This window comes from Camelus bactrianus, chromosome 12, assembly GCF_048773025.1.
Source record: "Camelus bactrianus isolate YW-2024 breed Bactrian camel chromosome 12, ASM4877302v1, whole genome shotgun sequence".
In the NCBI taxonomy this organism is placed as follows: Eukaryota; Metazoa; Chordata; class Mammalia; order Artiodactyla; family Camelidae; genus Camelus; species Camelus bactrianus.
In genome coordinates this window covers 40886803-40904041 of record NC_133550.1, presented here as the reverse complement: position 1 = coordinate 40904041, position 17239 = coordinate 40886803, and the positions used below count along the sequence as shown (strand labels likewise).

The following is a 17239-nucleotide window of genomic DNA, read 5'->3' as shown; positions in this document are numbered from 1 at the left end:
CACACAGTGTCCTCCTCACCTGGGCTGTGAGTATATGTGAATAATAAACTGCTGTTGATCTCACTTATCTAGTGTCAGGTTAATTATGTGTTGAGCCATCCCCATAAGTCTAGGGAGGGGCTTCCCTTAGCAATGGGGTGAACAGGAGGCAATCAAAACACTGACAAAGGACTTGTACTCAGAATAGATAAAGTCATCTTACAATTCATTAATAAAAACATAATTCAGTTTTTTAAATGGTCAGATTTCCAGTTCCAGATAAAATGGAATAGATACCCTTCTTTATTCTTCCAGCTAAACACAGCTAAAATCCCTAGGCATTATATATAAAACAAACATAAGACAATTTTGACAGATAAAGAGAGAAACGCAGACCAGCTAAGGAGCTCAGAAGCCAAGGACTGAGACAGTGGTGAGTACTCTGCATTTTCTTTTTGCATCATATATTCTAAACTAGATGCTAGAGAAGCCGGCAACCTGGAAACTTCAGTGGACCCTTACCACTTACCAGTGGACAGCACCACAAGAAAAGGCTGCTCTCCCTAGCCAAAGGAGCAGAAAAATGAAGATTGGATTTAGTAATATGGTGGTCATTAGTGAGTGCTTTCAGTGAATACTAAGGATGGAAACCAGACTGGAAAGGGTTAAAGAGTAAATAAAGACATTTGCTTCTGCAATGTGATATACTAAATAGTCTGAACAACTGCCCTGACAAGAACAACTGACATAAAAAATCACTTATTACATTATATATTATATGTATTATATATTTGTTATAGACTGAATGTTTATCTACCCTCAAAATTCATTTGTTGAAATCTTAATCCCCAATGTGATGGTACTAGGAGATGGGATCTTTGGGAGATAATTCAGTCATTACGGTAGAGCCATCATGAGTAAGATTAGTACCCTTATAAAAGAGACCCCAGAGAGCTCTCAAACCCCTTCTACCATGTGAGGACAGCCATCTATAAACCAAGAAGCAAGCCTCCATCAGACAAAGAATCTGCCAGATCTTTGATCTTGAACATCCCAGTTTCTAGAACTGTGAGAAATAAATGTTTATTGTTTAAGCTACTCAGTGCTTTTGTTATAATAGCCTATACTAAGATACTGTTATATATATTATTATACATAATAATATATAAAATGTGAGAAAAATGAGCACTAAAGCAAGGTATTGCTTTATTTCTATTTCTTTAAAATCCTGGAAGCCATATTTCAAATTTCATTTAGATGGCTGCTAAAGGAACAATGTTAAAACCTAGAGTTTGTTCAAAGTGGGAAGCCAACTTCAGAGTAAAAGGGAAATAACCTGAGAGAAAGATTAAGAGAAAAAGAGACTGAGGGAGGGGGAGAGACATCGACCAACATCTTAAACAAGTCTGTACCTTAGCATGGGCTAACGGAAAAAACAACATCTCCTGAGAATTCATAATCACCAATAACCCTTGGGTGGGTAGTTGGATTTTACACTAGTGAGTAATCTGAAGAATTTCAAGCACCAAACTTAATTTAAGGGAGTCTCAGGTTAATGGCACCTCTAAAGCAGTATTTATACGCTGATGGGAATAATTTGTGGCATGGGTAAAAATCAAAATCGTAGGAGGGAAAGATGGTAAGCTGAGAATATGAGAGAGAATGGAATCCAGAGCAAAAGCAAAATGACTGAAGTCTGATAGGAAAAGAGACCTGTCTTTCACGTACAAAAGTAAGAAAAAGAATAGAGGTGCAAGTATAGCTTTTAGTGACAAAATGAGCACATTCATCTAATGGTTCCTATTTTCTCAATGATATAGAGAGTGACCAAAGGAAGGTGAGAATAAGGTAAGACATACGGAAGATTTAAGGATAACAAAGAGAGTACGGCTATCACAGACAATAGAAAAGGGACCCTGATAAGAAAGCACAGCAGGATTACCAGCCACTGCTCACTACCTTTTGGAGATTCTTTGTTGTTTTTGGTCTGAATGAGGTCAACAATTACTACTAAATTCCTTTCCAGGGTTACAACTGAGCACTCTGAGCTCATCACATCGTGAACACAGTTTGGAATGTTTTCCTTAAATATATTTCCTTAAACTTGCTCATAATATAAAGTTCAACTGATACTTTTACTTCTCACTTTCACAGTCTTGTTAGATCTTATTACAGTTAATACACATATACATGAAGACAGATGGCCAGAAAGAGACAAAACAGAAAGATGAATGGATAGAGACATATCCAGAAACAAACACAAAAATAGACTCACCAGCCAAGAGGTGGGGAAGAGTAGAGAAAAGGGGACTGGGTAGATAGTACAGTTAGATTCAGAAAGGGACAACTGACAAAAACTGTCAGAGCAGAAACACAAGTGTATCAATCTCTTAGGGGCAGTATTATGGGTGGTTTTTATGTTCTTCTCTCATCTTACCTCCTTTTTCTGTAATGATCATATATTGTTTGTTAAAACTAATAATAACAATAAAGCAACTACTAAGGCTGACTTTTGGAAAAATGATGGTTTTTTTTTAGACTTATTTACTTTATCCATTAATTCTCAATAAGTTATCAAAGATAAAAGTTCTTACAAAGTCATAAATGAAGACAACAAATAATGTATAAACTTTATAGCTAATCTAATCTTTCATTAGCTTAGTAGTTCATGACAGTACAAACATAATTAGATACTAATCAACTGTAATTCTTCACAGATTTAAAAATCTTCATTAAGTTGAGATGACATTAACATTAAAGACAAATTGGTACTACTATTTTTCGGTCTTAATATACACTTTCTCAGTCTCAACTAAGCACAAATAGCTATCCATAAATATGATTCAAAAGGTGCTTTTCAATTTGTAAGAAAGATTTCTGAGAACTTTTTCTACAAAAGTTTAAATTACCAGTTGTTACTTGAAATATTTGCTATTTTTCCTTAAATATTGAATTTTATTGTAAAATTTTATTTTCATACCTCTGAAGAGCTTTCACTAGTGACATCCACAGTGTTTATAGGAGCTGCTGATGAATCTAAATCAGAACCTTGAGAGCCAACTCTCCCAGGAGTCTGAAACACAAGCAGAAGGGGGAAAATCAAATTAAATATTAACAATATATTCATAAACTATTTAATAACCTAAACAGTAATCAAGGCTAGCCTTATACATACAAGTAGACATCCTCTCAATAATAACAAACAGTAGTAGAAGCTATCCTTTACTGGAGACCGACTGTACCTAATATTTTATCAAGATCTCTACCTGGATTCTCTCAGTTTTAGTTTTTTTTGAAACTAATAAAGTTTATTTTTGTGTATAGTGCTTTATCATCCTCATCTCACTTTCACAGAATATCTTATTTAATCACAATGACATCTCTGAGAGAGGCAGGGATAATGTTATCTCTATAGATAAGAAAAGAGAGAAAATAGACATCACAAAGCAGCTAAAAGATTTCTCAAAATTGTACTGTTAAAAAAAAAAAAAAAGGAAGCAGAACCAAAATGCTAAAATTTTAATTCCTCTTGCATTGCTCTCTACTACACCAACTAAACTACAATAATTTGAGGGGAGCTAAAAAGATCAACACACCACACATTATCTAGTCACCCATCCATCTACCACCGTACTAACCATTACCAATCTATCTCCAATACTTAATATTCCATTGTCAGAGACAGTTTGGAGGGTTCAAGATGATGGTGTAAAAAGATCCTGAACGAACCTCCACCCACAGACACAACAAATGTACACTTATCTATGGAATAGTTCTCCCAGAAAGGGACCTGGAAACTGAATGAACAGAACCTCCACAGCAAAGGGTAAAAGGACATCAATGAGATGGATAGGAGAGGCAGTCACAAAACCAAAACTACAGCAAGCCACAATCGGGAGGGATCACAAAGGAATAGATCTTTCCCCTGAGAAGCAAGGGATTTAAGCATCACATTAAGCACCCCAACACCTACACCCTGCACAAGAGATGAGAACCAAAACACCTGGGTTTGAAAACCAATGGGGAATATGCCTGGGAAAACTAGAGAACTATAGGGAATAGAAAATCTGCTCTTAAAGGACTTGCACAAAGACTCATTTGACCTGAAAACCAGTGCAAAAACACCAAGCTGTAAAGTGCATGAACAATGGGTAAAGGGGACTCACCTACTAGCCTTGAAGCATCTGCTGGAGGGGCAGGAACCAGTTGGCACACCCCCAGGGACTGAGTCACTGGCAGGAGCCATTTATGTGATCTCAGGCTACCTTGCTAATACCAGTGCTGGCTGGCACCATTTTGGAATTCTCCATCCAACCTGTTAGTGCCAATGGTCACACCCCCACTGAAGCTAGCATTAACCTGATACCTAAATCAGACCAAAAAAGAAAATTACAGGCCAATTTCTTTGATGAACATAGATGCAAAAATCTTCAACAAAATATTAGCAAACTGAATCTAACAATACATTAAAAGGAGCATGCACTATAATCAAGTAGGATTTATTCCAAGATGCAAAGATCATTCAACATCCACAAAGCAATCAACATGATACATATTAACAAAACGAAGGATAAAAATTATACAGTTATCTCAATAGATGCAGAAAAAGCATTTGACAAAATTCAACATCCACCTATGACAAAAACTCTCAACAAAGTAGGTATAGAGGAAACGTACCTCAACATAATAAAGGCCATATATGACAGATCCACAGCTAATACCACACTCAACAGTGAAAAGCTGAAAGCATTTCCTCTAAGATCAGGAAATAAGACAAGGATACCCACTACAGACACTTTTATTTAACATACCATCGGAAATCCTAGCCAAAGCAATTAGGCAAAGTAAAATAAAATTTAATTTAATTTAATAAAAAATAAAATAAGGAAAGAAAAAAGCATCCAAATCTGAAAAATAGAAGTAAAACCATCACTATTTTTGCAGATGACATGATACTATATATAGAAGACCAGAAAGACTACACACACATACACACAGTTAGCACTAATAAATGAATTCAGTGAAGTCACAGGATATAAACTCAACATACAGAAATCTGTAGCATTTCTACACCAATAGCAAATATCACAAAGAGAAACTAACAAAACAACCCCAGTTACAATTACATCAAAAAGAATAAAATAACTAAGAATAAATTTAACCAAAGAGGTAAAAGACCTGTACAGTGAAAAACCAAAAGACAATGATGAATGAAATTGAAGAAGATACAAATGGAAAGATATTCCACAGTCACTGATTGGAAGAATTAATATTCTTAAATTGTCCATACTTCCCACAGCAATCTACAGATTCAATGCAATCCCTATTGAAGTTCTAACGGCATATTTCACAGAACTAGAATAATTCTAAAATTTGTATGGAACCATGAAAGACCCCAAATAGTCAAAATAATATTAAGAAGAAAACAATGGAGGTGTCATGCTCCCTGATTTCAAACAATACTATGAAGCTACAGTAATCAAAACAGTGTGGCACTGGCACAACACAGACACACAGGTCAATGAAACAGAATTGAGAGCCCAGCAATGTAAACCCACACACATGTGGACAGCCATGTGCAAAAGAATGAAACAACTCAAAATGGATTAAAGATTTGAATGTAAAACCTGAAACCATGAAATTTTTAGAAGAAAACATGGGCAGTAACTTCACTGACATCAGTTTCTGTGGATCTGACTCCAAAGGTAAGGGAAATGAAAGCAAAAATATACAAATGGGACTGTATCAAACTAAAAATCTTCTGTACAGCAAAGGAAACTATCATCAAAACAAAAAGGCAATCTACTGAATGGAAGAATGTATCTACAAATTATATACTCGATAAGGGGTTATTATCCAAATATACAAAGAACTCACAACTCAACAACCAAAAAACAACTCAATTAAAAAAAAGAGCAGAGGATCTGAACAGACATGTTTCCAAAGACATGTGCCAACAGGCACAAGAAAAGATGTTCAATATCACTAATTATTAGAGGAATGGAAATCAAAACCATAATGAGATATCACCTCACACCTGTCAGAAAAGACAAGAAATAACAAATGTTGGAAAGGGTGTGGAGAAAAAGGAACCCTGAAAACTGGTGATTCGACTATAAACTGGTGTAGCCACTATGAAAAAAAAAGTATGGAGAGTCCTCAAAAAATTAAGAATGGAACTACCATATGACCCAGCTATTCCATTTCTGGGTATTTATCTGAAAAATACAGAAACACTAATTCATAAAGATATATGCACCCCTATGTTCATTACAGCATTACTTACAATGGCCATGATATGAAAACAACCTAAGTGTCCAACAATGGATGAATGGATACAGAAGATGTGATAAACACACACACACACTAGACTACTAGTCAGCCACAAAAAATGAAATTCTGCAGTATTTGCAATAACATGGATGGACCTTGGCGCATGATGGACTATGCTAAATGAAATAAGTCAGATGGAGAAAGACAAATACTACATGATTTCACTCATATGTGAAACCTAAAAAAAACAAACAAACTCAGATACAGAGAACAGATGAGTAGTTACAAGAGGTAAAGAAGGTTGGGAAAATAGGTAAAGAGGGTCAACTGTATGGTGATTGACAGCAACTAGACCTGGGGTGGTGATCACTTTGTAATAAACACAGATGTCAAATTATAAAGCTGCACACCCAAGCTTATATAATAAAATCTTAAGTGGACTATCTTCAAAACAAAGAATAGGTTAACAAAATTGTAACAAACACACTCAACAAACCTGACAATTAAAAGTGCCAAGAGTGAAGGTTGTGGAGAAAATTTACAACACATGTGATATGATGTTGAATTTGTACAAGAGGTAAAAAGTACAAAATTTGCATATATTATGACTTCAATTATGTAAAGACATAAACAGAGTTCGAAAGGTCATAGAAGATTAATGCATTTTATGTTAGGGTTATTTTTGTTGTTGTTACTATTTTTTCCCTATGTTATTGAAAGGATGAGATTTGTGTTAATGATTTTGTTAACCACCCACCTACCTCCTCCCAAAAATTTTTATTAGCATGGTCATATTATTCTAATTTTCAGACTTTTTTAAATGTAAAAAAATTGGGGCTTGCAAAAAGATCTAGATGATTATATTTATCCAACACCTATCATTATTCCTTAGCGGCCTCCACCAAACAGATCAAAATTTGAAAATATAAGGAAAAAAGTTTATATCGTATGAGGAAAAAAATGTATATGGTATTCAAAGTATTTACTTCAACCAAATAAGAACAGGTGCCTGCTATATATCTGGCTACCCTAGGTTGTTGATAATATAAAAATACATTCCTACTACCAACAACTGTAAGATCAACATAAAGTAGTATTAATATCTGCAAAAACTGCTTTCAAAGAATCACATGCAAATTTTTGAAGAAAAAACAGTACTTCACAGGGGGGGAAGTTATCATTGTTTACTGTATGCAATACCTTGAAAGGAAGTATCACTATCATACAAGTTTTAACAACATGAAATTTCTTTGAAATGCATATTTGATCTATTTCAGTTGATCTAAACAATCAACTTGTGAAAATGATAACTGTACTGCTCTAATCCAAAGCAACCAATAGCTAAGTCTTCTAATTGTGACTGAAAATCTGATAGCAAAGAAGACCAGAATCAAAACAAACGCCTAGTAGCATATAAAAAAACAACTATTTTATAGATGAAGAACAGAAGTTTTTCTAATATCTGGTGATATACTGAGTCAGAGCTTTCAAACTCAACATAATCTCCCCACCCCTACCACTATTTATGACTCTACTCCAGAGAAGATCAAGCAGGAAGAGAACAAGAATTTCACTGGAAAAATAACTCAGTTTTACAACCTAATTGCTACTGAAATAAAGAACCTCATCTTTAAATTCTACCTAGCTTCAAAGCACTAAAACTAACTAAAAGGATAACTAATCTTTGTACACAAAAGAGACATAGTAAATGCTTACTAAGCAAATAAACAACCCATAACACTTTGAAACTAGACTGGAAATAAGACAAACAGGCAAAAGCTGAGTTAATAATAGACTAATTGCCACACACACACACACACACACAAAGGTGACTTGACTGAAAAATGAATTATTACTTTTAAAAAAATACTTGAAAAAAATTGTTATAGGATACTAAACACACCTTATGCTTAGCAAAATTATTTCTGAAAATGGAAAGGATACAAGTATTAGAAATTAAATGACATATAACCTCAAAACCTTGGGGACTTAAAAGACATCTATTAGGATTTCTTATAAAATGTAACTTTCAGCACTGATTTTGTCACACTATTTCACCCTCAGCCCACCATAAAAACCAATTAGGAAAATTTTCACAAATTCAAAAAATGTGAAAAGCCACCTACTATATGCAGACCCTAAGAAGGGTGCTTTAAATACATTACCTGATCCTTGCACTAAAAACAATAATCGAAGATTTCTTAGGGCCCTCACTACCTCTTTACTACTATTAAGAGCTAAGACCTTACCACATTCAGATGAACTGAGAAGTATATTTGCAAATGATACTGCTTTTATGTCATGGAAAGCATTCCAGGGCTTCCCAGGGAGTTTTCATGCTCAATCTCTTAGCTTACTGTACACTATTCGGTGATCTCATTTACTCCTTTAATTTTAATTACCCCCAATGCAGACAAAAACAAAATGCTAAATCTAATCCAGATCTCTGCTGAACTTCAAATTCATATTTTCCTGTCCTGCTAAATATTTCTACCAGAGTGCCTTGGAAGCACCCCTAAGTCATTTTGTTCAAAACCAAATCCATTATCTTTTTCCACAAACCTTTTACCTGTCTGCATTCTCTATCTCAAATTACAAAAACATCACATACTCATCTTGCCTAAATTCAAAGCATTACCCTTAACTATTCTCTTCCTTAAACTTCACATCCAATCCCAAGTTAATTCAATCATCTACATTATCTGACATACATCTCAAAAACGTTCTCCTAGAACAGTCTACCCAAGCAATAGAAATAGAAGAATAAACAAATGGGACCTAATTAAACTTACAAGCTTCTGCACATTAAAGGAAATCATAAGTAAAACAAAAAGACAACCTATGGAATGGGAGAAAATTTTTGCAAATGAAACCGACAAAGGCTTGATCTCCAGAACATATAAGCAGCTCATACAAGTTAATAAGAAAAAAACAAACAACCCAATCCAAAAATGGGCAGAAGACCTAAACAAGCAATTCTCCAAGGAATAAATACAAATGATCAATAGGTACATGAAAAAATGCTCAATATAACTAATTATCAGAGAAATGCAAATCAAAACTACAATGAGGTATCACCTCACACCAGTCAGAATGGCCATCATTCAAAAATCCACAAATGACAAATGCTGGAGAGGCTGGTGGGAATGCAGTTTGGTACAGCCACTGTGGAAAACAGTATGGAGATTCCTCAAAAGACTAGGAATAGACTTACTATATGACCCAAGAATCCCGCTCCTGGGTATATATCCAGAAGGAACCCTACTTCAAAATGACACCTGCACCCCAATGTTCATAGTAGCACTATTTACAATAGCCAAGACATGGAAAGAGCCTAAATGTCCATCAACAGATGACTGGATAAAGAAGATGTGGTATATTTATACAATGGAATACTATTCAGCCATAAAAACCGACAACATAACGCCATTTGCAGCAACATGGATGCTCCTGGAGAATTTCATTCTAAGTGAAGTAAGCCAGAAAGAGAAAGAAAAATACCATATGAGATCGCTCATATGTGGAATCTAAAAACAAAAAACAAACAAATCATAAATACAAAACAGAAACAGACTCATAGACAAAGAATACAAACTTGTGGTTGCCAAGGGGGTGGGGGATGGGAAGGGATAGACTGGGATTTCAAAATGTAGAATAGACAATCATCTACATTAATTTTGAATCTATCCTTCTCCATCTCCTTTGCCGTTAACTCAGTTCAAGGTGTCATCATCTCTCACCTAGACTATAAAAAAGACTTAATTTAGCACTCTATCTCTACACCACAATTCCAGTTACTTTCTATATTTCCCAAAGCACCTCAAATGAATCATATCCAAAATCAAACCCACTTATCTCAATGTTTTACCATCCTAGGGAAAAAGTTCATTTCCTCCCATGTTCTCTAGCTGAGTTAATAATCCTCATTTATTGAAAACCTCAGCTAAAGTCTAACTAAACACAAATTGATATCTGTACATCACTGTTCATAGAAGCATTATTGACAATAGCTAAAAAGGTGGAAACAACCCAAATGTCCACTGATAGATATGTGGATAAACAAAATGTGATATATACGTACAATAGATTATTATTCAGCCTTTCAAAGGAAGGAAATTCTAATCATGCTACAACATGGACATACCTAGGAAGTATTAAGCTAAATGATATAAGCCAGACACAAAACGACCAATATATGTGACTCCACTAATATGAGGTCCTAGAATAATCAAATTCATAAAGACAAAAAATAAAATAGTGGTTGCAAGAGGCCAGGGGTAAGGGGAATAAGGAGTTATTGTTTAATAATACAGAATTTCAGTTTGGTAATGATTTTAAAAAATTCTGGAAATAGATAGTTGTGATGGTTGCACAACAATATGAATGTACATAATGCCACTAAATTGTATGCTTTAAAATAAAAACGCTGAATTTTATGTTGCCACAATTTTTAAATTTTTTAAAAAATTTTAAACCTAACTGAATCTCAAGCTAGTGGTATAGCCACACAAAGAAAATAATTATTTCAAGTGTTTTAAGAACAGTGTTTTGACTATATAGCCTTAGTGAGCAATAGTATAAAGATAAACAGAATTGCTTTTAAAAAAAAAGTAAAATTCATTCAGTAATCTTATTAACAATATTAACATTGTTATTTTAAAGCTATTTTATGTATATATTTATGAAAATTGTGTTAATGTTAAGAACCAAGATATTCAGTATAAAATTTAAAAATATAAACTCAAATAAGGAAAAAGCATTTTATAATCTTAAATTTGAACTCTTGTTTTGCTTTTCAAATCTATCTATCAATATGTATATGTGTATATATAACCTAGTTCTAATCTTAAAAGCAATGAAAACAGAGAAGCAATGAGCACTCTAAATGTCCAGACAGCGCTATCTGAACAGCATTCTCCATTTAAAAGAGCCAGGACTCTTTGGAGAAATGGATTATTCCAGCCTGGAGGAGAAATTTTATAAGATAAACCTGGGACATGTTGTTATGCCACAAAGCAAAGAGACTATCAAACACTGTTAGGGTCCAGTCAAAATAACAAGTCACCTTCAAGGTACTTCCACTAGCCACAGCTGGGGCAATCTGCACATCAAAAAAATTACACTGACTTCAAATGACTGAAACCCACTAAATATATACAAATCCATGAATTCGTGAAATATGTTAAAAATCCATGAGTTCTCTTTTCTCGAAGAAAGAAAAAGTCAAAAGACAAATAAGCAAGCCTCACTGATCACTATTAGAGTAGTGTATCAACTCTTACTCTGAAAATTCATAATTAAAGGAAAAGAATTAAGCGTTTATCCTGCCCATCCAGTATACACTGAAGTTCACAGCAACCAAATAGCCCCGAAAGATACTGAAAACTTCTTTACAGAAAAATGTCAGTTAATACAGAAAAATGTCAGTTAAAAATCTAGAAAATCAACAGTTTGCAACTGTCGGTGAAATCAGTCTTTTCAACTTTGGTAACATCATACAACCTTTCCTTAGATAAGAAATATTTCTGTTCTTAAAACTATTGTATCTTTTATTTATACTTCTCCTGTAACACTTACTCATAATACAAGGAGGAAGAAAGTGCTGGTAGATTGTTATAGTAATGACCCTCAATGAATTGTGCCTATGTTTTAATGCCCTTGTAATTTTTATGTGTAATCCTCTCCCACATGGGCTCTGGGCTGGCCAGACTTGCCTTGGCTATTGACAGAGTAGCAAATGAGATAAAAGCAAAGATCTGAGAAGTGCTTGCACAATGGATTTGCTCACTCCTTGCTGGAAACTCTTCTGCCACCATATAAGCCCATAATACCCTTGGACATATGTGGCTCAATGAATATAATCAGCAATCTGAGTGAAGCCACAGTAGACTATGATCCCAATCAAAGCCACAGATATCTCCAGCTGTATGAGTAACTCCAAGAGAGACCAGCAGAAGAATCACTCAGCTTAGCCTAGCCCAAAATGCTGATCTACAGAATCTAAAGCAAACAAAATGGTAGTGATTTTAAACCAAAGCCAAAGTTTGGGGATGGTTTATCATGCAGCAACAGATACAATTAGATACAGTAGATATAATGTCATACCTTCTCCTCAAAAGAGAAAAGGAACCTTTTTGAGGGCAGGAGCCCGATACAGAGTGAGTATTCATCACAATTCCTAGTAAGGATACAATAAAAGTGTCCACCTGAGTTTAATTTACACACAATAGTTTTCAAACATTAAAAATAATTAATATAACTACTCCAAGATTTACATTATTCTACTTCCATTGTTTCTTTTTTAACTTTTTAAATTAAACCAGAGATTAGAAGAGTAAATGACAACTGCCAATATGGTTTTCAGGGTATTTGAGTAAAACCAATTTTTTTTTTTTAATCTTTGACAATACTCATTGGTAGAAAGGGTATTGGAAAACCATCACTCTCATACATTATTTGTGGGAGTGTAACTATATACAAAAAATGTACATACTCTCTGGCTCACTGCTAGGAAATTATGCAGCGGACAAATTCATTAAAGGGAGACCTATATATGTGTACAGGCATGTTCACTGCAGTGTTGTTTATAATAGCAAGATTAGAAACAAATGAAATGTCCTTCAATAGGGAAATAATTAAATTTTGATAATCCATATAACGAAGTATAATGTAGTTATTAAAAATAAACAAATAATATAAGACACAATTCTGAAAATGCTAATACTGAAAGAGCTCCAAATTGTATTAAGTGGAAAAAAGAATTCAACTCATATGAAGAGTATTATTATACTGTTTAATGTTAATGGACATATGCATAAAAATTGTGGAAAAATACACAAGAAACCATTAGCAACAATTACTGGGGAAGGACCTTCTACTTTTCATATTATAGCTTCTGTACTCCTAATCCCTAACTCCTGTCAGCTTCAAACTTCATATAAAATTTGTCTCTTGTCCTTTCCTGCTTGCTCTCTCTTCAATCTTGAAAATAGCCACTAATATTCTTCATTCTAATCTCCATTATAACTCTAACACCTTTAAACTTGTCTCATAATTCATTTTTGCTAATTATTTTTTGTCCTGAGTTCCTTCTCATTTCTCCACTTTCTTCTTAAAACTCAATATATCCCAATCTATATCAAATCCTGACGTAGAAGGCTTACTCAGACTTTTCCATAATATGACCTTGACCTACCGTTATAACTCTACAGATGCTTTCCTATCCATCATAAAACCGTATACAATAGTAAGCTTCCCTAAAAATATACCACATGCAACCCTAACTCACTTATATCAGCTTTCAACTGAAAACAATTCCTATTTTTTTGAAATGTGAGCAATTCCACCTAACTTAGAGCCATCTACAACTTCAGTGAGTATGCAAATAGCCATCTATGTTATTAAAGTATTAATGCTGAATTAAGTACAATCCCTATTCAATTTGTCTTTTAAGTGGCTTCTAAAAGGCTATATCCCCCCTGTTGTACCTGATTCTAGCCCACTCCAAAATTTCTCAAGCACCACCACACAATGTACTTCTGCATCCTAAGTCTTTCCTGCCTAACCTACTGACACACTACACTATGCCAGAGAATGGGGCGAGAAGCATATACTTATCTAAATGCAATTGGCTCTCATTTTCAGCAGGGCCTGTCAAGTGTTCCAAAAACAAAAGTACATCTAAATCTAAGAATAGTGATTCAGAATATAGTGGTTGGAGTCACACAGACCTGAAGTCAACTTCCAGTTTACCTACTTAGAAGCTTTATAAATTTATTTAACCTAAGACCCAAATTCCCATTTGTAAAATGAAACTGTTAATGTCAGCCTCACAGAATTGTTGTGAGGATTAAATGAAACAGTATGTGTAAAATGTTTTAGTCAGCGCCTGGCATTTGGTCGATATACTATAAATAGTAGATAAATGTATTATTATTAAGTGCACCTCTCTCAGAAAAGACCTAGATTCAAAATTTAAAACCTGGAAAACATCTCAGAAATCATGTTCTAAATGTAACACTTCATAGATGAAGAAATGAAGCCCTAGAAGGTATAACTGGCTTACCTGACATCACTATGCTATCTAATTAATGAGAGAGTTGCAATTAAAACTTAGGTTTCCCAAGTCCTAATTCAATATTCTCTCTGCTATCTCAAATGTTTCTTGGCCATCTCTCTGATACCCATCAAGACACTTTATCTTTCTAATCTCAGCTTCTTCAATGACACATTACAAGGACAGAACAAGATCATGGTTCCTTCTGCCTCCAAAATTCATATTCCATACTTCATGTGGGTCCTAACCTGGCTAACTTAAAAGCATGCACACAGAAATAAAGTCAAATATATTCCCAGTCTCTATATATGCTTAGCTTTTTTATGGATACTTTGAAAACTCAAACTTAGTTACTGGTTACTAATAGTTACATGAAGTAATTTACCTCTCAAAGCAGTTAAATCAGAAAAAAAAAAAAAAGGCAGCCAAGTCACTGAGACTACACAAAACTAATTATAGACAAGCTACTAGTAACTAAATTGGGTTTATAGACATCATACAATGAACTTGATATTAAGTAAAAGAATAAAAGTTGTTAATATCTAACAATTTTTAAATATCTAACATATAATAAAATATCTAACACAGTTAAAATTGATCTACATATTTTAAGCAAGTTTAAAGTATAGGGTGTTTTGATTCAATAAATATGGATAGACAGATGCAAAAATACATCAAAATAAGAATTCACAGTCTAGTTCTAAGAAGATGCCACTTTTCATTCTTCAAGTCTAAAAATCACTTGAAGGAACTGGGAAAGGTGCTAATGATAAAATTTCCTGAACAGACTATCTGTGGGCCATGTTCAAAATCCCAGAATGTGCTTGAAGACCTACCATGTAATACTCCAGTATCTTTAACAAAAATTCTAATCTACTGGCTATGGATTCTTCTTACAAAAGATATGTAAAACATGTTTCAAACAAAATTCATAAAATTAAAATCCATCCTGAATATTACCATCTTTTATGATACAATAATCCCTGAGAAAGACAATCCAAATAGCCGATGACTCGTAATTCAGGCTCCCAAGGAAACAGATTCTGAGACTAAAATCTGCAAGCAGAAGGTTTATTGGGGAGTGCTCTCAAGAACACATGTGCAGGCACATGGGGAGCATGACTGGGCCAAGGGAGAAACTGAACAGTATTGATCAAATAACACAGTTGGAACGGCAGCCTCAGTTAGTCCGACTAAGAGTCATGAAGCTAGAATGACCCTTCATATTAGTCTCTAATCGAGGCAAGAGGATGAATCTTTGTATGCCCTACATTAACCAGTAATGAAGTATAGGCTGCTTCCAGGAAGGTGACATAAACTTTGGTGAGGCAGCCATGATTCCAAGCAACTAAGAGAACATGTTTCCATCCTGAAGAGGGGAAATCTATCCACTACAACAAATGTAACTTACTTGCATTTGAGATAACCATAAAGTGCTTTATATTGGGGAAAGGGAGTGGGGGAGGGAACTCAGTAGAAAAAGAGATCTACTATCTTCTAGAGCCTACTATGTAGCAGGTGCTGTGACAGTCACTTTGCATGAGCTATCAAATTTTACCACTGAATCCTTGCTTTCTTCTCAGCAAAGATGCTAGGAAACAGGATAAAAGAGATCAGGATTTGTTAAGTAACACCTAAAATGCTACTCTGGGGTTGCAAATGATCTGCAGACTCAAAATCCTGGTACTTATAATTTTCAACTAATATTTTCCACTCTGAAAAGCACTTTAGAAATCACCTAGATGGTACCCTCATTGGACAGACAAGGAAAGTAAAGCCAAAAGAAGTTCATGATTTGCCTAAGATGACATTGATAGCAGAATTCAGAACTTGAACTCAAGTTTTTTGATTCCAAATTCAGTGATTTCTCTACTTGCTCTGGTGCCTTTATACTCAAAAATTTAACAAAACCAGAATAACCCTAAGGCATGAATCTTACTGTAAAGCTCAGAATATCTTCTCCTAGATCATTTGTACTTTGAAAATCATGCACACTAGAAACTTGAGTTTTAGACTCACGGACCTAGAAAACAAACTGTGGTTACCAGTGGGGGAAGGAGAGGGGATTAGGAGTTTGGAATTAATAAATATATATTACAATACATAAAATAAACAAGAACCTACTGTATAGCACAGAGAACTATATTCAATTTCTTATAATGAGCTGTAGTGGAAAAAGAATCTAGAAAAAAAATATATGTATGTAAATGTATAACTGAATCACTTTGCTATACACCTGAAACTAACATTGTAAATCAACTACACTTCAATAAAAAAAAAGAATTAAAAAAAAACCCTTAGTTTTATACTAAAGAAATGTCAATGTGTAGTCTGCTAAATGAAATATGTCTTTCTGTTAACAATAATAATAGCTAACATACAAACTCTATGACAGGTACAACATCAAGATCTTTATATACATTATATTATTTAATCAAAGAATTAAACAATTCTTTGAATAAAGTCAAAGGGATTGTTTCCATTTAGCCAAGGGGGAAAACTAAGGTTAAAGTTGTTAAGCTAAGATTAACATAAACTGTTAGCTAAGATTACAGATATAATAATGCACAGAGCTGGGATTCTACTTGATTCCAAAGTGTTAAACTACCCCCTATGCTACAAGCCCTATGTTTCTTCTCAATTTTCCTGTTCTGAACTTTTCAGATTTCCATGATGTACATGATTTATTTTCATAACCAGAAATATATTCTTTTATTATTTTTAAATATTTATCATTGCTTAAAATATTTAGAAGTTGAAAACAGATACAATAAAGTTATATCAGAAAAATGTCTTGCCAAACAAAATAAATCCATACTTCCTTATCAGACATCTAACTTATATGATTTACCTCTTAATCCATTCCTCACTACAGTCTATTTTGGCATAGAACTATATAAAGACAGGAATTCTTAAAACATTTTCCAAGTA

At 34.1% G+C, this 17239-nt stretch overlaps 1 protein-coding gene across 9 annotated transcripts in view; it reads right to left on the bottom strand.

The window, feature by feature from the left end:
• The window catches only part of EEA1 (early endosome antigen 1), a 454815-nt gene that overhangs the window by 78252 nt on the left and 359324 nt on the right, over positions 1-17239 (bottom strand). For 7 of the 9 annotated variants that reach the window (XM_074375294.1, XM_074375296.1, XM_074375300.1 and 4 more), the window contains one exon: positions 2960-3052. In XM_074375294.1, coding sequence (XP_074231395.1) covers positions 2960-3052 — 93 coding nt within the window. The remainder of the gene's footprint in view (positions 1-2959; positions 3053-17239) is intronic. The other 2 variants (XM_074375301.1, XM_074375302.1) reach the window with 1 other exon arrangement.